General features: G+C 30.6%; 4 protein-coding genes across 8 annotated transcripts; 1 reads left to right on the top strand and 3 right to left on the bottom strand.

Moving 5' to 3' along the window:
- Positions 1-1666: 1666 nt before the first annotated feature.
- LOC114173210 (actin-97) lies at positions 1667-4499 on the top strand. Of its 3 annotated transcripts, none has more exons than XM_028057473.1 (5): positions 1667-1861; positions 1948-2034; positions 2285-2678; positions 3204-3817; positions 4109-4499. In XM_028057473.1, exons 2-5 carry the CDS (start codon positions 1975-1977, stop codon positions 4172-4174), a joined length of 1134 nt encoding a protein of 377 aa, XP_027913274.1. In that variant the 5' UTR covers positions 1667-1861; positions 1948-1974; the 3' UTR covers positions 4175-4499. The 3 variants fall into 3 exon arrangements, with proteins under 3 accessions (XP_027913274.1, XP_027913291.1, XP_027913283.1); XM_028057490.1 differs by having other exon boundaries at positions 1759-1857; positions 4109-4484; XM_028057482.1 differs by having other exon boundaries at positions 1761-1861; positions 1951-2034; positions 4109-4484.
- A 1721-nt stretch (positions 4500-6220) lies between these two features.
- Positions 6221-8629, bottom strand: LOC114163921 (probable protein phosphatase 2C 25). 2 transcript variants are annotated; one of them, XM_028048315.1, is made up of 5 exons: positions 8470-8629; positions 7883-8272; positions 7099-7466; positions 6774-6980; positions 6221-6692 (listed from the first exon to the last, which is right to left on the bottom strand). In XM_028048315.1, exons 2-5 carry the CDS (start codon positions 8196-8198, stop codon positions 6453-6455), a joined length of 1131 nt encoding a protein of 376 aa, XP_027904116.1. In that variant the 5' UTR covers positions 8199-8272; positions 8470-8629; the 3' UTR covers positions 6221-6452. The 2 variants fall into 2 exon arrangements, with proteins under 2 accessions (XP_027904116.1, XP_027904123.1); XM_028048322.1 differs by having other exon boundaries at positions 7883-8263.
- Positions 8630-16526: 7897 nt separating this feature from the next.
- On the bottom strand, positions 16527-17523 carry LOC114162398. The gene is made up of 2 exons (XM_028046270.1): positions 17176-17523; positions 16527-16749 (listed from the first exon to the last, which is right to left on the bottom strand). The coding sequence occupies exons 1-2, from the start codon at positions 17467-17469 to the stop codon at positions 16660-16662; spliced, it is 384 nt and encodes a 127-aa protein (XP_027902071.1). The 5' UTR covers positions 17470-17523; the 3' UTR covers positions 16527-16659.
- Positions 17524-18584: 1061 nt separating this feature from the next.
- Positions 18585-24837, bottom strand: LOC114176071 (DNA polymerase delta small subunit). 2 transcript variants are annotated; one of them, XM_028060991.1, is made up of 15 exons: positions 24662-24837; positions 24443-24572; positions 24205-24311; positions 23368-23494; positions 23023-23130; positions 22374-22489; positions 22205-22288; positions 21376-21444; positions 21225-21296; positions 21049-21140; positions 20842-20969; positions 20533-20634; positions 20345-20412; positions 19364-19436; positions 18585-18805 (listed from the first exon to the last, which is right to left on the bottom strand). In XM_028060991.1, the coding sequence occupies exons 1-14, from the start codon at positions 24698-24700 to the stop codon at positions 19383-19385; spliced, it is 1296 nt and encodes a 431-aa protein (XP_027916792.1). In that variant the 5' UTR covers positions 24701-24837; the 3' UTR covers positions 18585-18805; positions 19364-19382. The 2 variants fall into 2 exon arrangements, with proteins under 2 accessions (XP_027916792.1, XP_027916785.1); XM_028060984.1 differs by having other exon boundaries at positions 18585-18774.
- Positions 24838-25633: the final 796 nt, after the last annotated feature.

The following is a 25633-nucleotide window of genomic DNA, read 5'->3' as shown; positions in this document are numbered from 1 at the left end:
TATAAATAAATATCACAAAACATATATTTGATGCAATTATAATTACACTAACATATTAAAAAAGGTTGATAATATAATAAGAAATTCGTCGCAAGAAAAGGTTGATAATAAAAAAAAAAATTATGGTGATAGACTGTTTTTAAGATCTTGATAAAGTTAAAAAGTTTATGGCTTAAATACCTTTTTCGTCATCATTTTCATAGTGTTTGTTGCGGATGATCCTCATTTTGACATAATTTTTAAAATGGTTATCATTTTTACCGAATGTTTACAATGATCCTCATTTTCGCAATTCGTATTTTATTTGGTCATTTTCTGTGACGCCGTTTAAATCAGTTACAGAATTATAGTACACATAACACACCCCAATATAACATAATACAAACAGTGTCACCAGTGCTCCGTTTCTGACTTAAACGACGTCACAGAGAATGACCAAATAAAGTACGAATTGCAAAAATGAGGATCATTTTAAACATTCGATAAAAATAAATACCATTTTAAACATTCTGTCAATATGAGAACCATCCACCACAATCACTACGAAAATGAGGACGAGAAAGTTTGTATATGTAACTTTTAGTATGTACATTATAATTTTTATCATTTAATATATAATATTCAACGTATAGAAAATATATTAATGTTTTCTTTAATAAAAAAAAATTAGTATATCACTTTTAATCGATAATAAGGTAACCATATATAACGTTTCTTACAATTTAAAGATTAGAGCAATTTTTTAATACAAAATATCTATATACAAATTTAATCTATTTTTGTAAAATTTAAACTTTAAATATTTTTTTCATTTTTAAACAGTAAATTAATTTAAAATTATTATAAATTAGAAATAATGAAAAAGAGGACTAAAAATGAAAAAGAAATAATACTAAAAAAATTAATTATCTTTAAATGTAACTTACTTTTAATCATTATAAAAGAAGGCCCAAGGGTCACCCATATTAAACAGTTACTATAAAATTTAATTATTTTATCATGTAATAAAATTTGTGTTTAATTAATAATTAAAACTAATTTACATTCATTAAATTCGTAAAATGTAACGAGTTTAACATTTTTACCTGTTTAATGTTAATGAATTCAGATTTTAAAGCAGGTTTAAAGTGTCTTTATTCAATCATAAATTACTGTGGTATATCTGAATTTTAGTATAATTATTATAAAAAAAATATTAAACTTACTATAATTATTCAGTGATGGGATAGATGATATGGCCTGAAAAGTAATATTGATTTATTCTCTTATTAACTGTTCATTTAGTAGAGGTATTATGTAAATAAGAGTAATTTTGATGTTATTTTCTCTATAATTGGGAATTTAAGCTAATATTTTTTTAAAATAATACTGAATCCATTTACAGATTATTTATATGTATATTTTATATTTACATGGTTTAATAGCACAAAAGTTGAATAAACTGAAAAGATATCATGGGATTTGAAATAAGAAGAGACATAGGAGAAAAGAAAAATAGAATGAATAATGAAATTTGAAAACAACAAAAGTGGAATAATGAAAATGAATAATAGAGAGATGAGGTTATTGGAGAAGCGAAAGGGGTGTAACTGGAAAGTGAGAAAAAGCGCAAGAGTGCCAGCTATTTCCAACAACAAATGTGGCCCGTGGATGCGATATTCGCAACGGACGGTCAGGATGGAAGGACATGCAATTTGCGCTTCATTTGAGGCGAATTTCATTTGACCACACCTTCCTTTTTTAAACCACAGGGCGGGTACCTCAGCCACACACATACACACACAAATTTCACAAACTTCGAAAAAACACGACACACTCTCATACACACACGTTGTCGCACACACATTCCTTCTTTCCGTAGGTACCGCCACGTTCTCTCTTGCTCTTTCGCTCACCCGATAAGAACAACCACCCACCGATTAACGCAATTTTTGTGTGTTTTTGCAGCAGCAAGCATCCTCACCATAAACTACAATGGCCGATGCCGAGGATATTCAACCCCTCGTTTGCGATAATGGAACTGGAATGGTCAAGGTATGAGTAAATGAGATCAGTGTTTTTTGTTACTTTAACTTCTACCGGTTTTTATAGATGGTTTACTGAAATTGAAACCTAACCGATCATCTTTGGTTTGGTCTTATTCGATCATTTTCTTCATTAACAAAACTTGAAATCGAGATCGGAACTCAGTTTCGCTCAGATCAACGGAATGTTGTTGAGGATCTGTTAGAAAATTGAATTTTCTTTATTGATCACGTGAATGTTGTTGAAATTTGTCTGATAGGCTGGTTTTGCCGGAGATGATGCTCCGAGGGCGGTGTTCCCTAGCATTGTGGGGCGTCCACGTCACACTGGGGTGATGGTTGGAATGGGGCAGAAGGATGCGTATGTTGGGGACGAGGCTCAATCGAAGAGGGGTATTTTGACTCTGAAATACCCTATTGAGCATGGGATTGTGAGTAATTGGGACGACATGGAGAAGATCTGGCATCACACTTTCTACAACGAGCTTCGTGTGGCTCCTGAAGAACACCCTGTACTTCTCACCGAGGCGCCGCTTAATCCTAAGGCTAATCGTGAGAAAATGACTCAGATCATGTTTGAGACCTTCAACACCCCTGCTATGTATGTCGCCATCCAAGCTGTGCTTTCGCTTTATGCTAGTGGCCGTACAACTGGTAACCGATCTTCATCCATCTTTCTTGATTCTTGTTTATTTGGTATAACATGCATGTCGGGGTTGTAAGCTTTGTAGATATGATGTGAAACTGTTGATCTGTCTTTGTCAACTAACTTGGTGTTTTGTAAGTTACCGATCATGTGTTTATCTCAATTGAAAGGGCTTGCATGTGCTCCAAACTTATCCGAACTGGGTCTGTGTGTCTTTGCAAGTTAGTTTAAGCTTTTGGATTTTTCGGATCATGACATGGTACCAAATTGATCCTTACTTTTTTCTTACGCCGGTGAGAATAGAGATCGGTTACATGGATCACACTATCATTTAACTAAACTGAAGCTGCAAGGATTCCTTGTTGTTGTAATAAAATAAAAAATGAATACGAACTAACCCTTGAAGCCTAAAAGAGTTTCAATTGTTGTATCATGAATGTTTAATGAGATTTGGAAGTCTAGCAGCCACTTAATGACATGACTTGGTATTGAATGAAGTGAGTTTATGCGGTTTTTCTACAATGTTTGTGTAGGTATTGTTCTGGACTCCGGAGATGGTGTCAGTCACACGGTTCCTATTTACGAAGGATATGCCCTTCCACATGCGATCTTGCGTTTGGACCTTGCAGGGCGTGATCTCACCGATGCCCTCATGAAAATCCTGACTGAGCGTGGTTACTCTTTCACCACATCTGCAGAGCGGGAAATTGTGAGGGACATGAAGGAGAAACTGGCCTATATTGCTCTTGATTACGAGCAGGAATTGGAAACTTCCAAGACCAGCTCGGCCGTCGAAAAGAGCTACGAGCTTCCTGATGGGCAGGTGATCACTATTGGTGCTGAGCGATTCCGGTGCCCCGAAGTTCTGTTCCAGCCATCCATGATTGGGATGGAATCTCCTGGCATCCACGAGACAACATATAACTCTATCATGAAGTGTGATGTCGACATTAGGAAGGATCTATATGGTAACATTGTCTTGAGTGGAGGTTCCACAATGTTCCCCGGTATTGCTGATAGGATGAGCAAGGAGATTACAGCATTGGCACCAAGTAGCATGAAAATTAAGGTTGTCGCACCACCAGAGAGGAAGTACAGTGTCTGGATTGGAGGCTCCATCTTGGCTTCCCTCAGCACCTTCCAACAGGTAAACTGCATGCATGACCATAGTTGCATGAGTGAAGCTGTTGAATTTGGAATGTCAATACATAAATTAACTTGGGAAATTGTTTGAATAATAAGTAGAAAGTGTAATAAAATGAGTATTATCAGAAAGTACTTAGCTAGATCAAGGGGATAGGATTAGTTTAAAGTACATTCTTTTTCGTTGTGCTTGTTTTGTTTGGAAATAGAGTAAGTACTTGCTGAAGCCAACTCAAACCATTGAAACAAGCAAATATAGTGTACTCCTTTTTTATGTTTTCTCTCCCCTGTGCAGATGTGGATTGCGAAGGCGGAGTATGATGAATCTGGACCATCAATCGTACACAGGAAATGCTTCTAAGTTATAATCATGGATTATGAAAGCTGGACCAGGGAAATTACTATTTATACGAATACTACAAAAATACCATCAAGTGGTTGAGGACTTGCATTTCCTACTCTTTACCATTCCTTTTATCATGTTTTTGTGTTTTCCTTTCTTTGATATGTTGAGATAAGAGCATGAAGGCTGGCAAGATATGTAAGATTCACATTTTTCCCCGTTTTGTTGTAGTAGAAGAGATGTGCATTGTTACCGATTTGGTTTGGTTGAATCGACAAATTCTTTTTAAGTATTCTGATTAAAGCAGTGGTATGGTACTTGCTTGATTTATAATTCTCTGCAACCAAAGAATCATTGTTGATCTCAGTCTTCCAATGTTTTATCTCACGGTTCATCTGTGAATTTGCCAGCTCGGTCTTGCTTGTTCCCTATGGTTCCATATCAGTTTGTTAAAATTATGCTGGTGTATTATTTAGCGTAAGAAATACTGCACTTCATTTTTCAATCAAAATGGGGAGCTTCTTCTATTGTAGGTTTTTTTTACTCGGGGGAGTTCTGCTTTATCACAATGGAGTGTGTCAGCACAGCAGTTTTTGATTTGTCTTGGCCTGCCCATTGCAGTAACAAGTGGTTTTAAGGATATTATTGTCGAGTCTGTCTCTCTGATGGCCAATGGCTCCCTCCCAATTATATTCGGTTGAACATCATTTGAGTGAAATTTGGAAACCCTAATTCAAATTATCTCGTTTAGTGTGTTAAACAGAAAAAAACACAAACTTGAATCCATTTCGTCATTCTTGTTTTTATTTTAGTTCTGCATATTAACGAAATAGTAAAATCCTGTGAATGCCACTCTCAAAGGAGGACGTGTGCAACCTTCTACTGATGGTCTGTATTTTAGATCAGGTAACTTCTTATGAAGAACATGTCCTTTACATTACAACACTGTGGAGAAACTAGTTTTTTATTTTTTCAAAAAATAATGTATAACATCAGATTAAAATAATTTATCTTTTTCGGATAGTTATGTACGCAGAGATGAATATTTGCGTTAGTGTGTTTTTGAGTATTTCAAAATGGGTATATTTTACTTTGTTCTTCATTCTAACACTCTGCTTTTCGTACTTTTTTTTCACTTTAACTTAAAAGTTTGTAAATTTTTTAACTTTAAATTTGTAAACATTTTAACTTTATCATTTTATCCAGCTTTAGAGTGCCTGAAACTTGAAAACTGAGTGGTTATTGCTGCACTCCGTGGTTGTTTGAAATTTTCTTTCTATTGGAACCAAAGAATAATTCCCCTTTTTGGACTGCATGTTTACACGACTATAATTCCACTATTATTATAAGAAAAAAAAATTGTACACTTCACATGGCCATAATTCCATTATTACAGGATTTAATCAATATTTTAATCCATAAAATGTAATTTTATCATTTGGTTCTTCTTTTTTCATTTTTTTTCAAAGAATCTATTCATAAAATATACTTCTTTATTCATTTTGTTTATAGTTTTTCAATTCAAGCCCTCTGAGCAGTTCAAAATGAAGAAAAACTCACATTATATCGAATAAAAGTCCTCTTAGAAAAGTCCGTAGTGTTTAATAAATCAAGTGAGAAATGAAAAATGAATAGAGACCATTCGCCAAAGAAAAATGTTTTTTAAGGGATTGTTTTAGAAACTAAAAAGGGACCAAATTAAAAAGTTCAGAATTGATTTAAGCCGAAAGGAGAAACACTTACTACAAATCAGATAATTGATTCACGGGGTGATGATGTAAGATCCCTTTCGTTTTAGGTTGATATCGTAAGAAATTCTTTTATGAAAAAGAATCAGAAAGAAAAAACTTTATTAAATGAAACAGTAGCGCATTATTACTTTAATAATTAACTACCACTTGTTTATCTTTTATCCCGTTTAAAATTTAACGAAACCTTGGGAGTGGGGCATGCTTAATTCCCTAACTGCAAATAACATTGCACCTAACGTTTACTTCGGTAAAAAAAAAGAAGGAAACTCTAAAACCTCTTATCCACACACCATTAGAGTTATGCACCGCAGAATAGAAAAAGCCTTCGAAATTCAATTTCAGCTTTAGTTATTGAGTTTCAGAAACAGAAAGTACACTTTGAAAGTGAGGCCAACAGTAGAAGAACCTCGATAGTACACTTTTACAGTATGCCACAAAACTGTGTCTAAGTGTATTGTTATTTTTTCTAGTTTTCCTTTTGAACCAGAATTAGGCAGAGGCAGTGAGCTTTATTTGCAACAGTTGTAGAAAGAATAATCCTCGCATCACCCGAAATTGCGTACACTTCGAAAATTAGATGGTCCAGCTGCTTCTTCGAAGCCTCTTACGGACAACTCTGTGACATGGTGATGCGAGGTACCGTCGAGGAAGACAACCACCACAGTAATGTCATCATGAATCATCCGTCTGCCCTCTGCCGGCACCTCCATAAGCGTTGAATATTCTACCTTCGCTCTTCTAGCTGCCGCCTTTAGAGCAGCCTTAATAAGCTTTCTTGCAATCCCCTGGAGCATAAGAATCAAGTTACAGCATTTTCATTTATATACTTGTTCATCCAAATGCAGGACAAGTTAAAAAAAACGTACTCTCCGTGGATTCAGATGAACAATCTCAGCAGCATGCTGATTTGTCAAGAGATCCCAAAGTCCATCGGATGCAAATATAAGAAATTTGTCATTGGAACTCAGAGTTCTTGAAGTTACACTGGGTTCTGCAGACAGCACAGGTACAGTGAGAGGTGACCTCAAAAGCCCTGGAATCTTCAGATGTGCATCTCCTATGGTTCTGGACACCTTTTAAACATAATCATGAAACAAAATATAGTGAGTTGTAACAGAACCTGCTACGTTTGATACAACTCAACATTTAGTAGTTTTGCAATGTTTTGAAGTGTAAAAGCAAAAAGAAAACCTGGATGAAGCCTTTAACACGCCATGCTCCACGATCAATGACTACAATCTCTGGATCAGTTGGATGGGCAGCCTGAAGTTCTTGTCTAATTTCCTCCCTACAGCAATTGTGATCTGTTGTCAACTGTACAGCAGTGATGCTTCTACATCTACCTAAAGTTCCAACCACGGCACGAGAGTCTCCAAGATTGGCGATATGTAGAACTCCTTCCCAGATAACAGCAGCCAGACAACAGGAACCTACTCTAGTATTACACATTTGTACTGCTGGAGTTCCCACCCCTATATTTTCCATAAAAGCACTCTCTACAGCACAAACAGATTCCCTCAGCGTGTCATCGCTGATAGTTCCATGATCCCTAGCACTGTCTGTAATCAACACCAATGAAGCATCAACACCACCATGATTTACGATTTACATGTCTCTATACAAACACCAATTTACCAATTCTTTTTCTATCATCTTAAAGTGCACAAGTTACTGTTTCCATATCCCATACACATAATTATAAATATACACAAGAAAGTATAGCACAGTTCTTTGAAGTTCAGGTTTGTGCTTTCATTCCATTTTTCACCCCCAATTTTTTCACACCAGTCAAAGAACAGAACGAAAATTAGCATAGAGAATAGGAAGTACAAAAAGAAAGCATCGGAAGGCAAATTGAACTCCATGCAACAGCAAAAACCCGCAAGAAGCACTTCAAATAACAAGAAGAAAGTGTAAAATAGTAAATAACAACACACAGCACCCAAAAGAATTCCAAGAACAGAACAAGACTCACTTATTACGATCGGGAAGAGACGAGTTTTAAGGAAATGGGAACAAGTAGCACCACCGTGACCATCATAAACCCCGACAAATATGCCCTTAGATCCAATCTCAACTTGGCTATGATCTTCAATTTCTACATTGCCCTGAACCACAGCATAGGAGAATTCACCATGAGAATGCCTCAGAAGATCTCTACGCCATTGAACCAGTGTGCTTGTAGTGGATGTACTAGGATCATCTTCATCATCACTGCTGATGTTGGTATGTGGCTTCCAAGGCCTTAGACATGAAGAAACCATACATGAAATCCACGCAGGAACCCGCATTTTTTCTTGGCGGGAAATCTTTCAAGGTGAGGCTGAAAAAGATCCAACTACGGTTCCTTCTAAATCTAAAATCACTACCCAGAAAAAGCAAATTGTGATTAAAATAGCATTGGAAGCAAGAATTGAAGGTGAAAGAAGGGTGTAAAGAAAGATTGAGGAATTGTTCACGAAAAATTTAACTCTTCAAGAAAGATAAAGAAGAATGAAAAAATGAGGAATTGCAATGACAAATTTTGAAAAAGAATGCCAAGATCACCATAATTGGACTAACCTCTCCGCTTTCAGCGAAGTCAAAGAGAAAGAACTTGCTAATGAAGATTGAAATTCCAAACCAAGAACGAAAAATTTGTAAGAGATACAGTGATTGTGAAAGAAAGGATGAAATTATAGAAGAAACCACTGTTTCTTTTATAGAGAGCTAGTATCTGTTTCCGTGCATTACACTGCACTTTTCTTTTTCATAATTGATGAAATAAAGTAAAATATATAGTTATGAAAATAATAATAAATTGAATTTATACATTTATTACAAACTATAAAATATATTAAAAAATACACATTTAAGTAGAGCAGTTAATGTTTTAAAAAATTTATATTAATGATGCATATGATAAATTTTGGAAGATAGTAGATATTTAGAATGTGATATAACTTTATATCATATTTACTTCTTTTTAAGTAAGTACATTTTGCACAGTATCAAATGTGTTTTTGTTTTAAAGATATTCACAAAATGTAGTTTCAAGACAAAACAAAAATAAAAATATAATTACAGAAATAATAAAATTAAACCTATTATTAAGCAAGATGAAAATATATTTGCTCATTATTAATGAATAACTTAAAATAATTTTTGTAATAAAAAAAATAAATGATAAAATACAAGTATATATCGAATGTTTATATCTAATATTTGTATAACAGCATTGTACAAATAAATAATATATTATAATAAATGAACTGACTTTTATCTATTCTAAAATTTAACTACAGAATTATAAATTTAGTTATTTTATTATTAACTAAGAAAAATAAATTTATCATTATAAATTTCTTTCATTCTTTTAGGATATAATGATTTTTCGTGTTATTTTACAACTAGTCTACATATATAAATAAGAAACTAGTATTAATAATTATTAATACATATTATAAATATTATATTTATATTTAATTTACATAATTTTTTGGAATTTTTTTCACTTTTTCCTAAACATTTTCTCACCTAGACCGTTTTTCCAAATAGATAATTGAAAACATGAAATATAAAAAAAAATTACCGAAGATTTAACGTAAAGGTTTTAGTAAAAATATTCATCCACAAATTATTATATGAAAATGATTTTTTTTCCTACACACTCAAAGTTAATAATATATATTATACATTAAATATTAATATATTTGATTATATTTACAAAATAATTTTAATAAATGTTAACAAATATTATAAACTTATATTTATATTTGATTAACAAATTTTCTACTTATTTTCTACACACATTTTTTTATATAGACCATTTTCTAAGAAGTATATAATTAAATTCATAAAATATGCATTCAATTTTTTTTTTCTAACAGAGATTTTTAATAGAAAGTCCTATTAGTGTAATTTCTTACTTCCTTTTGTAAAACTCATTCTGTTGCATATTTAAAATATTTTATGTAATAGATTAAATCTTGGAGATTTTTCTATGTATTTTTTTAAGACCGTACTATATTTAATAGATAATTTTATTTTTAATATGTATATAACTTGTTTCTCTCAAATAAAAATTTAAATACTCGTAATAATCAATAAAAAATATATATAATTCATTTTATTTTTAAATTTAATTTTATAAACTAATTTTAGAAGATGACGGTGTTAGTGTTAACCTCGATCTATTTTGAAACGAAATTTAAAATATATTAATGGATTAATACTTTAATTAATAGCTTATTCTTTCAAGTGAGTTAAATATAAATATTTTACTGAATTTTATTAAAATAAGGTGCATTGGAGTAATATCATTTTTTATAATTATTTTAAATTTCACTTTATAATCTCATAAAATTTACTCTAAAACAACACTTAACCAACTGTATAAGTAAATAAATTAGAATTAAAGTATTGTAATGAAAAGTATATAAATTGGATATCAAGATATTTTAAATCAATTGTTTATGTATTAAATAAGTATATTTTTTCTTTTATATATTTTTGTATATATAGTATTCGTCCTATATAATTAGTAAAAATTATAATTTTAATTATATAATAAACTTAAATAAAATAAATTTAGCTTAAATTTGACTCTAATTTTTTTTATGAAAAAATGTCTGTCATATATACGTGTATTATATATTGTAAAAAAGTTATAAAAAAATATTTCAAATAAAACTATTATAACAATAAAATATTTTAAACATAATAATCTGTATACATATTAAATGGCAATTTTTTCTACATTATAAAAAGTAATTTTTGTATGATTTGAAAGAATTATTTTTTTCATATTAATTAATTAATAAATATTACAAATGAGATGATATTTTTGTTGATTATAAATAAAAATAAATTTTAAAAATTGATAAAAAATGTTGTAAACATATTAAAGACAATTTTTTATAATTAATTTTTCATAAAAAATCTCTTTTAGATAATTTTTATTAGATATATAATTAAAATATAAAACATAGAATGACTATTTTAGTCTTTCGTAAAAACTCTATCTTTTCAGTAAAACATTTTATTAAATTAAATATAACTATTTTCCATACTTTTATTGCAAATATTTAGTCCAATTTGTTTTGTTAATTTAAATACTGAAATTAATAATTTTCCTTTTTGTTTTGAAAAATCATAATTGAAACAAATATAATGTTACAGTATTTTTAGTGAAACATTGATGAAATTGCTTTTGGTATACTCATTTTTTTTAAATCAATAATAAATATAATTATATTTTATTATTCGATACTGGGATTTTCATTAATATAACAGAAAATTGTTATAACCATGGTGATTTATGATATTTTTTTTATTTAGTGTGATCCTTCTAAACTTTATGTAAATAAGAAAGTTTTGATGACCCAAAACCATACACACTAACAAAGCATCATAATATGATACATGGAGAAGTAGAAAAAAAAAGTGAAGTTATTTTGGTCGTCAACAAATAATAAAATGTGAAAGTCTTACAAATTCATCTTATATTATTATATACTATCTAAAAGATCCATTAAAATTTTATCTAAGAGCGTACCATAAATGAGTATATATATATATATATATATATATATATATATATATATATATATATATATATATACTAAATTAATTAAGAATAACAACAAAAACAGAATGGTATTCCTTTTTTGAAGATTGCTATTGGTACCATCATGGTGTTGATGTCTAATAAGATTTGTTTGTATTTTAAGAGCAATTATTTTGAACTCTTAATAACTAAATTCTAAAAGGAAAAACTAAAATAAAAGCTCATTAAGATCAAAATAAAAACAAAGGACTACTTAAAATAAATAAAAGATACAAATAGTTGAGATTAATCACTATGTATGATGTTATAATAAGTGTACTTCTTGCACTTTTATAACAACAAAAGGACTTGATATTCATGCTCATGATGAGATGTGCTTTCATTTTGAGAACTCTAATTATAAAATTTAAATAACTGAAGGACTTTGTCTATGTAGAAAATAAATCCTGGAATAATTGTTGATAAAGTTGAAGATAGAAAGATAAAGAAATATAATACAATGTATTGAATTTTCAAAAGGAAAATCTAAACATTTTTCCTTGTCCAACTTTCAAAATTGCTCTCAAGCTCATTATTTTTAGTTTCTATTAGAAGATAAATTGTTTATCAGAAACAATATCCATCTCAAATTAAAAAGTCACAAAGTTAAACTCACTAGTAGATGAAAATGACTAAAATATGAAAATTTGTGAAAAATAATATAGAAATTAATCTAATTTAGTTTGATTCAACTTTTGGTTTGAGTTTAAGTCAATTTGGTTCAATCTTCAATCCATATCAACTCGATTCAATTTTTCAGTTCAACTGACTCGAGTCAATCTTTGGTCAAGAACGACTCATGTCAACTTTCGCTTAGGCTGACTCATGTAAACTTTTGCCTAGGTTGATTCATATTGACCTTCGACATGATCGACTTGTCTTTACTTTCAATTTGACCTGACTCGACTCGAGTTGGTTTTTGACTTGGGTCGACTCAAGTCGACTTTTAGCCTGAACTAACTCAACTCAATGCTTTGACTTGCCTAACTTGAGTCGACCTTTGACCCGAGTTGACCTTTGCAAGTGCTGACTCAGGTCAACATTCGACCCAAATCGACTTGTCTCAACTTCCTATGCTAATCGACTCGGCTTAACCTTCAACACAGACCGACTCGACTAAATTCTTTGGCCCGATCAACTTAGGTCAACCTTAAGCCCAAGTCGACTCAACTCAACGTTCAACTAGGCCAACTTGACTAGACCTTCGGTCGAGTCGACACTATTCAACCTTCGAACAAGGCAAACTCAGTTTGACCTTTAGCTCCTTTGGCTCGAGCCGGCTTGATTTGATCTTCTAACCAATTTGTTTCAACTCAATTCTTCGACTTGATTGAGTTGGCTCAACCTTGGTCTGGGCAGTGTTGACTCGATCTTTGGCCTAAGTTGACTCATGTCAAGCTACGATACGAGGTTACAATCTTAGCTTTTATTACTCTTTTGAGTATGTGGGCTTTTTTATGTGAATTTTTTCGCCCTATAGGCTCTCTTTTTTTCTTCAACTAATGTTGATCATGACTAAGCTTTGTACACTAGGTCAAATTGAAAGCTTTACTCTTTATACATATATACATATTGAAACAAATTTGTTTAATATTATTTTAATATTTAATTTTAACTAATATTTTTATAAATTTTAATTTTAAAATACATATTTTAAAATGAAAGTTTTTCTTAAAAAAATAATTCAATCACTTTATCCAAATAAAAAAATTAAAATATAAAATATTTGAATTACTCTGTCCAAACAAAATATTTATAAAATAAATAGAATTTAGTTACAAATAATTCAAACATCATATATTATAAAGTTTTAAGAATTGTTGAAATTCCTCGAAGACAAGGTTATAATTGATGCTCATCAGATTTGTTTGAGAATGCCAAATGTTACCATCATTGATGTCCTCTATTGTGATTTGTAATTAACTAAAAGACTCGGATTATTTAGAAGCAAAGATACTCGAATTGCAATTATTTAAAGAGTAAGATAAAAAAGGTAAAAAAAGGATAACAATATTTCAAAATTTTCAAAAGTAAAAGATAAATTCTAATGAAAAACTTTAGACCGGTATCTATACTCTGTCTACTTCTAAAATTCGAATATGAAATATTTTATCACTATTTTCAATTTCGATCATCATGCAATCAATTATCTATCATAGTTAATAATGGTTAGTTACAACAAGATTTATATGTATTGGATATCTCACCTCAAGTCACAAACTCTTGTAATTAAGTTCATTTCACCACTGGCCTAGTTCATATGACTAACAAAAAAATTCAAGCAATAACAAAACATCTTAATATTCCAAGAGAAAAAAATGACTCCAACCTATATAAATAATAAAGAGTTTATCTTACAAATTCACCGAACACTGTTATTAACATGAAAGACCGATTGAAATTATGTACATATGTCATGAATAAACATGCACATAAATCTCATTATAAACTATAATTAACTAAAATATTATTTCTTTATAGGTAGGGACATTTGAATGTATAAAAAACTCATAACAATGTTTTAGATAATATAGTCACGAATGGTTAAGTGAAGATTAATAAAGATTTTTCACATATCAAGATATGAAACTTAGTTGTGAAAAGAATAAGTGTTTTAAAAGATACTTTAATAATGTATATGTAAGGAGACAGGTAAATATAAAGTTTGAAAAGTTTTCAAACAAAAAAAAAGATTTTATATTTACTTGTCTCCTTACATATTCACCATTTGTAAAGTCATGGTGAATTATTCATGAAAATTGTGCACTAAGATTTCAAAGAATAACACTTAATTTGTTAAGATAACTATGTTCTTCTTCCTATTGTGAAAGAAATTGGAGTATTTACTCATTTATACATCATGTAGAATCATTTATACATTATGTAGAAATAAATAAAATAACATGTCAAAGAGTGTAGGATATAGTATTTGTCCATAACAATTTTTGTCTTCTCTAAAGAAACTCTTTAAAATATAATTAAGAGAAAATTAAATTGTGACACGATATAGACGAATTTTTATTGGATGACAATGAGATTATAAAGATTGCTAGTTAATCTTTTTGATGAACTTGACTTAGAATTTGTATTTTTCAACGAGGATAATCAAATGTGATAATCAAACATAATAATATACAAAATTTTCTTTTTGTTAAACTTCTTTCTATAATCATTTTTATGATTTTTTATATTATGAAACATGATTAATACATTTTAATAGACTTTTCATCATGTTCCAATGTCTTATATATTTTTTAATTATAATTTTACATTTATGTTTGTGTCATATTCATGTATATATTTGAGTTTGCACTTCATAACTTGTAAGTAGTATATCCATTAATTCATCAACTAATTTTATAGGAAAAGTCAACTAAGATCGTGGGCAAGATGATTTCATGAGGTATGGGCGAGAATTTTCCTTACGAACTTATCTATTCTCAAGATACAACATGAACTTTTTGGATGGTATGTTAAAGATAAAAAAAACTAGCAGGCACAAGATAATGAGATTTAGATAAGAGAAGAGAGAAGAGTAGTGGGAGTTTTAGAAGAGAGGAGAGAAGAGACATCTATTTATAGAGAAGAAAACATAATATATTCTCATGATCCCAAATAGGTTAAATGATGGAAGAATTTTGTTAAAGAAGGAAGAACTAATGTTCATATAAAACATGCAACGACCATAATTTTCATGTAATGTCCGATGGAGAGACAATGAGGACAAGGGTCCCCAACATTTACATATCCAAAATAAGGAGTTTGGATAAGGTTTTATATTAACCAAATGTAATAAATAAATAATAAAAATGACCTATACCTCTTCATTTTACATGGAGGTGGAGGAAGGAAATGGGGTAAGAATGAACTAAAATGTGCACAAAAAACTCAAATAAAGTCTTGGCATATAAACTCTTTTAAAGAGAAAAATCTAAATAATGTGTCACATTCCACTCTTCCACTGCATTTGGTCATTTGTTACTTTTTAATTCTTCCTTCTATTGAAAATAAAATAAAGATAAATTAAGACAAGGCTAGATTAAATAAATGAATAATATAAATTGATTAAATAAATAAATAACAATAAATATGACAATAAATTTAGACTTCTGCGTTAGTTTGTCAATCCGTTACAATTTGACAGTTAACTTATAAATTTGTCTCATTTGATTCTTCTGCCCAATTATGACGAACTACACTCACATGAATCAAGTTAACATCTTTTGTCATTCCTAAAAAATAAAAATTAATAAATATTTATTTCATGATTGTAAAAAAATTAACTCTTCTATATCTTAAAATGGATTCTTATTTAAATAAATAAGTAATAATGAAAAATACAAACTTATATATATATATGAAGTATAACCCAAATCACACGAAACTCATACATTTTGGACAAATTTTTATATTTGTAGCATAACTTATCATTTAAAAAGCTTTTCAGAGAAATTATTTCCAAATAAAGTTTATTTATTTATTTATTTTTTGTTTTATTAGTTTATTTTTCAAACTCATTTTCGATATAAGTTCAAAAATAATTTAACATTATGATTTAATATATGATGGAAGTAACTTGACTTAAAATTTGGAATCATTTCAATTTTCATTTATCAATTAATTTTAATATTCTTCACAAAATTGATATTCCACATTAATATGTACTAAGACATCTTGTCTAGGATCTCAAAACACACTAATAACTTACCATTATAATTAATTCCAAAATTGAAAAAGTAAATCATTTAGTTTATCTTTATTTTGTTTTAAAAGTAAGTGCATGCTCTTTATTTTTTATCAATCTTTATGGATTTTAAAAGTCATAGATTTATAAAAACTAATAAATAAAAACACTATCAAAGTACATTAATTATCAAATAATATTTAGAAATACATTATATATATATATATATATATATATATATATATATATATATATATATATATATATATATATATATATATATATTAGAATAGGCATAAACATAGATTTATAAGTTATATTTCCCTTTACAACAGGAGATAGATAATATAAGAAAATGGAGAATGTGGACATGAATTTTATTACTTGAAGTCAAAGAATGATAAACAGGGAGAAAAAATTGCAATGGAAAAATATACACACATGCAGCCTCAAAGAGAAGTTGCAGATTATTGGACAGAGCCTAAACACTGTCATTGATCAAACGCTTATGACGATGATAATGCTTTTCCAAGAAAACTCTGGAGGCACCTTCAATGGTTCTACGCCATGTCTGCAACAAGTCATGAAACAAATAAACATTCAGATAAGATTGATTAGTGATCAAAATTAATAAAATTACCTCTTAAACTAATTCATGAATATTCTTGGTATAAAGTTTGAAGCTTCAAGTTAAGCCATAATCAGGCTTAAATATTCTCCCTTCTAAAGCATTTTATAAATACAGTTTTTTTTGTACATTATTATTTTATCCCCGAGTTCAGGAATTTTAGCCCCAAAAGCAAAGTGAAAAAAGAAAAAAATTCTTGAACAATATTGTTTTTTTCTTTTGCTGACATAACAAATCTCTGTATAATTGCTTCATAATTTGTTGCATTAACATAATTAACTGAACAAAGAAAAAATTATGTACAGAAGAAAAAACACATTTTCAACTCACGAGAACAAATTAAAACAAAATGAAATAAATTGGCCTCACCTTATGAATGTTTCCAAAGAGTGATGACTTGTTTCTGACCCTGAGCTGCCGGAGCACCACCGACCTCCGTGTCAACTTGGGCGGCAGAAGGGACCTCCTTTCCACCACGGCGGCGCCACCTCTTGAAGGACTGTCACAGTCAACCAATTCGTGTTCCTTCCTCTTCTTCCTTCTCCTTTTTCCGCCGTCGTCGCAACCCACTTCGGCAAACTTCTTGAGAAGCTCATCCGAAGATTTTTTGGTTACATGTTGAACCTTTGCAGTGTCCATTGGAAGTGAAACAATAATTGACATGATGGTATAGCATGTGGTGTATGTTATAGATGCACTATTTATGTTATGTGAGGTAATATTAACAACACTATATATGTTGTGTGGTGAGGACCGTTAGGAGATGCAAAAGTGGTAAGAGATAATGGTTGAATAATGAATTAGAGAGGGAAGAAAATATAGCCGTTGGGTTGGGATAGTGAACTGTGATTGGCTTAATTATCCTAAGATTTTTCTTATTTTTGTCTGGTTTTTGGATTTTTGTGTGGTGTGGTGGTTTAAGGATGGGAGTGGCATGTGAATGTTGTGATGGGAACAATACAATACTAAAGTTGAAAGGACCCACAATTGCGCTCTCCTTCTTCAGTTTCAGTGCTACTTTCTGACATACTACTACCTACCTACCTTCACTTTCAGTTCAAAGATAATAAACAATCTTTACTTTTTAAGTATAATATAAAATAATGATATTTTAACTTTTTTTATTATTAATTATTAATTATTTATTTTTTATTATTTTTAAATCATTACATTATATTATTTAAAAATTAAAATAAATAATTAAAAAATATAAAAATAATGAGTTAATAATGAATAAAAAATACTAAGTAAAAATATCATTATTCATGATATAATAAACTAATATTTCAAGGTAGTACAAGAGTTTATGCGAGGAGGGGTTACTTACGTGTATTTTACTAATTTTATGCATTTTTAAATTATAAAATTATCCAATTAAAATTTTGTGTGCAAAATGACCAAGGGCCAACGTATGAATTCAAAGTTGTAAAATATTAGTAACATTATACAATTGTGTTCGGCTTTTAAGTATTTCAAAATATTCATAAATCGATATTAGACGAATTCAAAAAAAAAAAAATATAGTAAGAAAGTAATTTGTAATGTTTTCGTAAATTACTACCGACTTATACAAAATACATAATATTAAAAATAATACAAAATATCTATGCTTTTACACATAACAATTGCTTTCTACACATTTATTTGTTTTAAAAATATTATACAATTTTTCATCGTTAATACTGAATGTTCCCAGTTATTGATAATAGGCTATAGCAGACGAATTATTAAGGTACCCGACACGATACCCAGAAGAAAAAAAAAGAGAGAAAACTTGACAGTTTCTGAATTGAAATGTTATATATCCATTGTCAAACAAATACACAAGTGTAAATACTATATTACATGAAAACTACTAAGGAAAATGGTCATGGGTGTCAATATATCAGATACTATAAAATATTACACTAAAAAAACACAGGTAGCCTCTGTCAACTTCAAGCTTCAATTTTCAGTTCTGCGCTTTACCTGACAGCACAATAAACAAACTTTGAATAACCTGCATTGGATGTAAATGAAAATCATCTGTCTACATATATAAATGGATGACACTTTTAAGCTTCAAACCCATTTAAGGGGAAATTGACATAGCCTTCAGGAATCAAAACTAATTCAGATACATTAGTATCTGTGCTTAGTATAACGGATAAACCACACTGTTTCTCAAAGCTCCCGTTAAACCAAAAAATAAAATTAAAGTTTCAGAATGTTATGAAACATACATGTTCATTGTTCACGTGAAATGCCAAAACCATTGAAGATCAAACTCCATAACACCAGACATAGATATCAGATAAATTTAAATAAATTGTATTTGTAACTATTATAGTGGAGAAGCCACACTAACCACTGATACAACTTAAGAGCAATTTTTACATGAGCGTGTTGCTATTAGGCACTATAAAAAACTAACCATTACACCAAAATGACTTCAGTAGTGGCTTTGTTGTGTTTTAGATTATTACTTTGTCGTTTAGTTTTTAATTAGTTGCCTAAGATGCCAATTAGGCTCTTAAAAGTGAGAAAATGTGTCTAGTAAAAAAAGGGTCAGAAATACCTCATAGACTTCACCCATTTTATAGATCAACGGTAAAACTAAGAGCATGACATTCGAGGTCCCTTAGGTTAATCTGCAAAAAGGGAAAGAAGAATTACAAGTCTGAAAGAATTACATCAGATGAAACCAGCTTTATATGACAGCTAGACATTAAGCAAAGAAAACAACCTTCAGCAGTAGTAATCCTACAACGAATATTGCTCTTTACTACATTTTCATCAAATATAGATAATTCCAGAATAGCATAGCACCAGTGACAGCCATTTAGGATCGAACTAAAACTTCTACTTTCTTAGAGGGGAAGGCGAGAGATTACTAGTTAGGTCAGTAAAGTTCTTGGGCATATTAACAGAGTCAATGACACCAGCAGCTAAAAATTTGCAACAGGGCTTTTATTATTCTATTCATTAAATTTCAAAATTACATATTTACAAGCATCGCCTTCAAACAAACTGGAAACCATATCAACCATCGTACAGTTGAGGCTAGGAGAGCTTGGAGGAAATATTGCCGCTATCCATAATAGTAGAAAAAGACAATCAACATACCAAAACTTAATTTTCTCACGTGACCAATCCGTAACCCAAATAATTGGAAACACCCAGTTATCACGTATAGAAAGTTGTCAAAAGAGTAACAACATAATTTTCAGATGTTCGTTCTTTTAATTGAACTTTTTCAAATTGCTCCATTATATAATAGAAGAGAGAATAGCAGCAGGAAAGATAACATTGAAATTCTAGCTAAGAACCATAATTTTAGCTTTTAATCATTTATAGAAACCCATTTTAAATTTTAAATAGACTGCAATGAAATGCCTAAAGTGAGTCTCATTAGTACGTTCACAGGGACAACAATCCATTACCTTAAACAACAAACCAGAGACATGTTACTGATGTGCTAATGGAATAATATATTTATACAAGTATAAAAAAAGGCCATATCTAAGTTAAAATGAAGTGCACACGATTTGGAGCTCACCATAACAGCAACTCCAGTTTCACTGAATTTAGGAACACATATGAGTCTCACCAACTGCCCTTCTGATCCTGCAAGCAACATGCAAAATTAGTTTTAAGTTTTAGAGAAGGGGTATTATAGTAAACGCAAACAGAAACAAAGTAACTTTTATTTCTGCAACTACAGTATAGATTTTAGAACAAAAATACCATTTATGATACGAGTTTCAAATTTATCTTGATTTCCAACAAAGTAAACGTGAGGACAACTCTCAAGGAAGAAAGGATCCCTCTCAGTGAAAGGAAAGCACCCTGGAAGACAATAGTTAGTATCAGAAGTGAGAATAAATCATTTTTATATTTTGGAAGAGCAATATATTTCTTCAAAAATAGCAGGTAGTATAACAATTTAACAAATGTTCAACCCTCCAGAAAAAATTGGCTGAGCTAAGCAGAAGAAGAAAGGATTATTGATAATAAAGGAAGTGTAAAGTATTGAGGAATATATAATGAGCATACCAAGAGTATTAGGTGCAGTGGGTGCTAAATGCCTCCATCTTAATGTCCTTTCCATGAATTCAAGTTTATCTTTTGCATCCGAATATTTATCAAGATCATCTACATTTTGACCCGATGTCCCAAGAAACCTGGAAGCAGTGTGAGATCATGTTCAACGTATAATGCATTTAGCAACAAAGACAATAATATTGAGAATAGACTATTTACCTGACATTATCAAGCTCAAAACAATGAGGATTTGTACAAGATCTGAAAGTATTATATGTTGAAGACCCAGGGAAAAGGCATCCATGCAATGACTGAAAGTGATAACTTTAGTAACAAAGGAAAACAGCACATGTTAATATGACATATATAACCCTTGAAAGAAAAAAAATAAGAACCTGTTGTGGCAATGAGAAATTCGCAGGGTCACTGGGTCCTGGCATGATATCCAAAGGCAAACCAGCAGCTATCTGAAAAGCAAGTAAAAGTTAAGCAAATTATTAAGAAAAACAAGGAGTACAATTTGAGAATGACTGTAATGAAACGAACCTGACTCAACATAATGTCTAGCTCCCTTATTGGCTCAGACATTCTTGCAAAATCCTCTGAAGCCAAATTCTTCAAATATTGATCAACAGGCCAATAAATCACATTAGGAATTACAGATTAAATACCATAAAATTGGTTGTATTATTAACTGAAATCAGCAATCGCAAACAATGGGCGCTGTCTAGCAACCAGCTGTCAAGCAAGACTTTATATAATAAACCAAGTGCGTAAATCTTAAATGCAACTCTGAGATGTTAACAAGTAGCGGGATCACTTAGTTCTTCTCGTCTAATTATTCATTAACACAAATCAGATGATTCTGCAATATTCCTCAAAAAAAGTGAATTACTACGGCAACTAAATCAAATAATAGAGAGCAAGTGCAATCAAGGAATTCAGATACCAGAGAAAATTAATTGGTGATGATACAGTACAAATTACAAGAGAAGAGTATGTGATCATATGTTAGGGTGTTTACTTTATTATAGAATAAAAAAAAGGTAAAACTATTGACTTATATTGAGTGCATTGTTTAAACTTGTTAAGCAAAGAGATATTAGTGTACTAGGAAACCAAATAGTAGAAAACAAATGCAATATCATTAAAGAAACTCGTCATTGAAATTGTTAAGATATAAGTGCTTGATATTGCTCTATTATATTACTTTTGTACTACCACACATTGTCGCATACTTATACTATTATTTCCCTGTAGTAATTCAGATCTCTCCTTACACAGTAAAAAGCTAACGTAACCAGTAAATGGCATGCAAAACTAACTGTTTCTCTCTAGTTTTCCTATCTCTCTCCCTATACGGGAACATAAATACCTGTCCGTTAAGAATTCTCTGAGGTATCTCAACTAAATTTCCAGCAAAGACAACTTGAACAATTTTTGATGCAAAACGTTGAGCCTGTGTAATTTGTCACTTTTCATTAGTGAAAACTTAATGGTGAATAATTATCAGCTCGTGAAGTTGAGAGAAAAACAGGACAAACCTTCTCATCTCCTAAATGTCCCGTAATCTGGTCAATGAGAAGCTGAAACTGAAGAGGATTAGAGGTGCTGCTACCAACACTTAAACCTGACACAAGAACAACGTATTTGTCTTCCCCTGTAGAATCCAAATGAAAGAAAATTCAAGATAATATTTTTACTAAAACTATAAATTTTAATAACAAATATTGAAGTGAGGAGGATCAAAAATGTAAAGTTAAAAGTTTGCTGCTCATTATCTGTGCATTAATACAAGCAGGAGGAAATGAAGCATAAAACAAGCAGCATATTTAAATTGGATAACTTTTCAAAGTTTGATCATATAAAAAGATAAGAAACTAGTTTCTTTAACTCCAGCAAATACAATTGCAATCAAATCAAATAAGAAATGGGAAACAGAAGACAATTTATGATCGCTGACTATGAATAATAAAATTTTCAAACAGCACAAATCCTTCTGGCCAAATACTAAACAGATAACAGAAACATCAATGCAGGAAAGTGGGATGCCAATTCACCAAATATCCTTCCGTCCTCAAATGGGAAATCCTAATCTACCATGTGTAGCTAAGGTCTGGGCAAAAAATCCCATACAAATGTCATGGGTATGCTTTATTGGGTTATAAAATGCAAAGGATATACAGGAGGTACCTGATTTAAGGGGGAATTCTATCTGTGGGGGTAAGCCAGTATCTAGTACATCCTGAACCAAAAAGTCACCTGCCCCACTTTCCTTTCCGAGTAAAGCGACCACAATTCCTGTTGCAGACAATGTAAGTATAAAATTGTCATGTTCCAAATGACAGCCATTTGTACGGCAGGCATGTTGCATAGCTACATATGTTATTTCTAGATACCTCAGATATATTAAACAAATCTGAAAACAAAGCAATCCAAACAGAAAGAAATTGGAATTAACATACACCTGTTTCATAATTGCCTTCTTATAACAAAATCTATTTTACGAAATCAAGATAAGTTGTTCATCATATAGACCTGTTACATATTCAGACGGCGGAATGATATTTCCATTGAGCTTAACCCGCCCACTTTCATCTTCCAAAACTAGGTAATCATCCGAGTGCATGAAGTTATGTGGCTTGACAAGTGGAACCACTGATTTCTGTATATTATCAGCAGAAAAATAGTGAAATATAGCACCTCTGCACATTATTATAACATTTCATAAAAGAAAGCACAGAATTCATCCTTATATAACAAGTTCAAGTCCTTAGTCTCGATAGTAGGATGACTGACATGTATACTCTTCACAGTCCCATAACACAACACAACTCAAAAGCTTCCATATTTAACCAAGCAAACATTTTTTCTCCACTTTAATTAGTAATTCAACCAAAAAACACTTTGGTTTCTCTGCATCTCCTTAAAAAATACCCGAATCCTACAGTTTACATTACGCATAATCGATATATTTACAAATAATTGACAACACGAGTAAACTAATTTTTTAGATTTTCCGAAAACAGGGTTTCAAATGCCAGCATTTCAACGTTTTCATCATCACTAAAATAATTTTACAATAACTAAACTAATCTTCAGACTTAATATATATGTTGACGTTGTGAAATAACCAGATATCGACATTGATCCGACTTTTAATACCGGCAGTTTAAAAGATCAGCAAATTATCATACAAGTCAATCCGAGATTGAATAAACGTGTAAAAAACATTTACACTGTCAATGTACACACTGTTCATTCTTAATGTCCTCTGTAATATTTTCTTAATTATATTTTTACAATTTAATTAAACTTTAAAAGCATACGTGCAATATTGATGGGGATACCCATGAAGTATAAACAGAGAGGAACCTGCTTAGAATACTCATCAAGTATGCGAGGCTTGAGCTTCATGTGTTTGTAGAGGGTTCCAACAATGACACATTCCTTGCCCTCTTCCAATTCCAGCACCGTACACACTGTGCGAAACAGAAATCGTAAACAGTTAATTGAAACCTCAAAACAAATGAAACACCACAACACACAGGATTATGATAGTATTATATAACCCTAAGTGGATGTGATAGTAGAAAAACAATGAGTATAGTACCGGGATAATTAGGTTTCCAGTGAGGAACGAGTGAATACAAGAGAGTTCGCATCAAATGAAGGCGTGCGAAGTAAATATGGCAGTACTGTTGACCGTGATACTTCTCTTTTCTAATTTCGAAGGTTTCGTCCTGCTTCCACATAGAAATCAAATTAACACATTCATCATCAAAAATAAAAAATTCACAACACAAATGAAGCAGAGAGAAAGAACATTGACCAGAGAGACATAGCCACACTGCACGCGCTCTATTCCCATGGCGGGAACACTTCCCTCGCTTCAGTTCTTTCTTTCTTTCTTTCAACCCTGCAGAAAACAACATATAAATACTCTCAATTTTTTTAATGCTTTATAATTTTAAAATCTACAAAAGCGAGGTCAAATAGTGTGGTGATGAAACGTATGTGGAAGATCTTTGATGACCCGTTTAATTTTTTATATATGATAAATGATAACTAATAACTAATTTAGTTAAATCCGTGAAAAACGGGATAATCGAGTGCGAAATTTAAAAAAAAAAAACAACATTACTTCGAATATTTTTAAATGTAACTGATTAATTTTATACGAATAAAAACTAAATTTAAAATAATTGTACACTGGTAGTATTATTTATATGCTATGGCATACTAATTATCTAAACCTAAATAATTATAACTGAAACCTAATATCTTTTATTAATGTTGTAGATTTCACTAAATAAAAGGCATTAACAGTTTTAGTCTTAATTGTCTCGAGCATAAGTAAAATGGAAGACAACATTTAAAACATTTCAATACCAAAGCAAAATGAAAGCATATAAAAACATTCAATCCATTAAATAGGAACACTAAACCTTTTTGGATAATTATTTGTGCGAGTGTATAAGAGGACGAGTCAAGCATCCTATAACATGCACAGGTTAATTTTTTATTTTTATTTTTTTTTTGAGAAACCATATGAGAAAATTTTGAATTTGGATTTTTTGCTGGATTTTTTTATGTTATTTTTCAATTGTCTCTTTATAATAAATTGATTACCACTAATTTGACATTTTAGTGTATTTTTAATGTTCAATAAAGAATAATACATAAAAAAAATAATAAAGAATCTGGACTCGAAAAAGTCCGAAAAGAAGTTGGTTTAAACATGATTTAAATTAACTTAATTTTTACAATATGAAAATGAAATTAATATTAATCATAAAATAAT

Source organism: Vigna unguiculata, chromosome 1 (assembly GCF_004118075.2).
Source record: "Vigna unguiculata cultivar IT97K-499-35 chromosome 1, ASM411807v1, whole genome shotgun sequence".
Classification (NCBI taxonomy): domain Eukaryota; kingdom Viridiplantae; phylum Streptophyta; class Magnoliopsida; order Fabales; family Fabaceae; genus Vigna; species Vigna unguiculata.
This window is presented reverse-complemented; position numbering and strand designations above follow the sequence as displayed.

Coding starts and splice junctions, on each gene's coding strand:
- LOC114173210 (XM_028057473.1), top strand. CDS start 1,975: ATGGCCGATGCCGAGGATATTCAACCCCTCGTTTGCGATAATGGAACT. Junction 2,035..2,284: donor ATGGAACTGGAATGGTCAAG/GTATGAGTAAAT, acceptor TTTGTCTGATAG/GCTGGTTTTGCCGGAGATGA. Junction 2,679..3,203: donor TGCTAGTGGCCGTACAACTG/GTAACCGATCTT, acceptor ATGTTTGTGTAG/GTATTGTTCTGGACTCCGGA.
- LOC114163921 (XM_028048315.1), bottom strand. CDS start 8,198: ATGCGGGTTCCTGCGTGGATTTCATGTATGGTTTCTTCATGTCTAAGG. Junction 6,981..7,098: donor GTGTTAAAGGCTTCATCCAG/GTTTTCTTTTTG, acceptor TATGTTTAAAAG/GTGTCCAGAACCATAGGAGA. Junction 6,693..6,773: donor TTCATCTGAATCCACGGAGA/GTACGTTTTTTT, acceptor CTTATGCTCCAG/GGGATTGCAAGAAAGCTTAT.
- LOC114162398 (XM_028046270.1), bottom strand. CDS start 17,469: ATGTCAATTATTGTTTCACTTCCAATGGACACTGCAAAGGTTCAACAT. Junction 16,750..17,175: donor TCTTTGGAAACATTCATAAG/GTGAGGCCAATT, acceptor GACTTGTTGCAG/ACATGGCGTAGAACCATTGA.
- LOC114176071 (XM_028060991.1), bottom strand. CDS start 24,700: ATGGGAATAGAGCGCGTGCAGTGTGGCTATGTCTCTCTG. Junction 24,312..24,442: donor CTGGAAACCTAATTATCCCG/GTACTATACTCA, acceptor TGTTTCGCACAG/TGTGTACGGTGCTGGAATTG. Junction 20,413..20,532: donor TGAAACTCGTATCATAAATG/GTATTTTTGTTC, acceptor TGTTGCTTGCAG/GATCAGAAGGGCAGTTGGTG.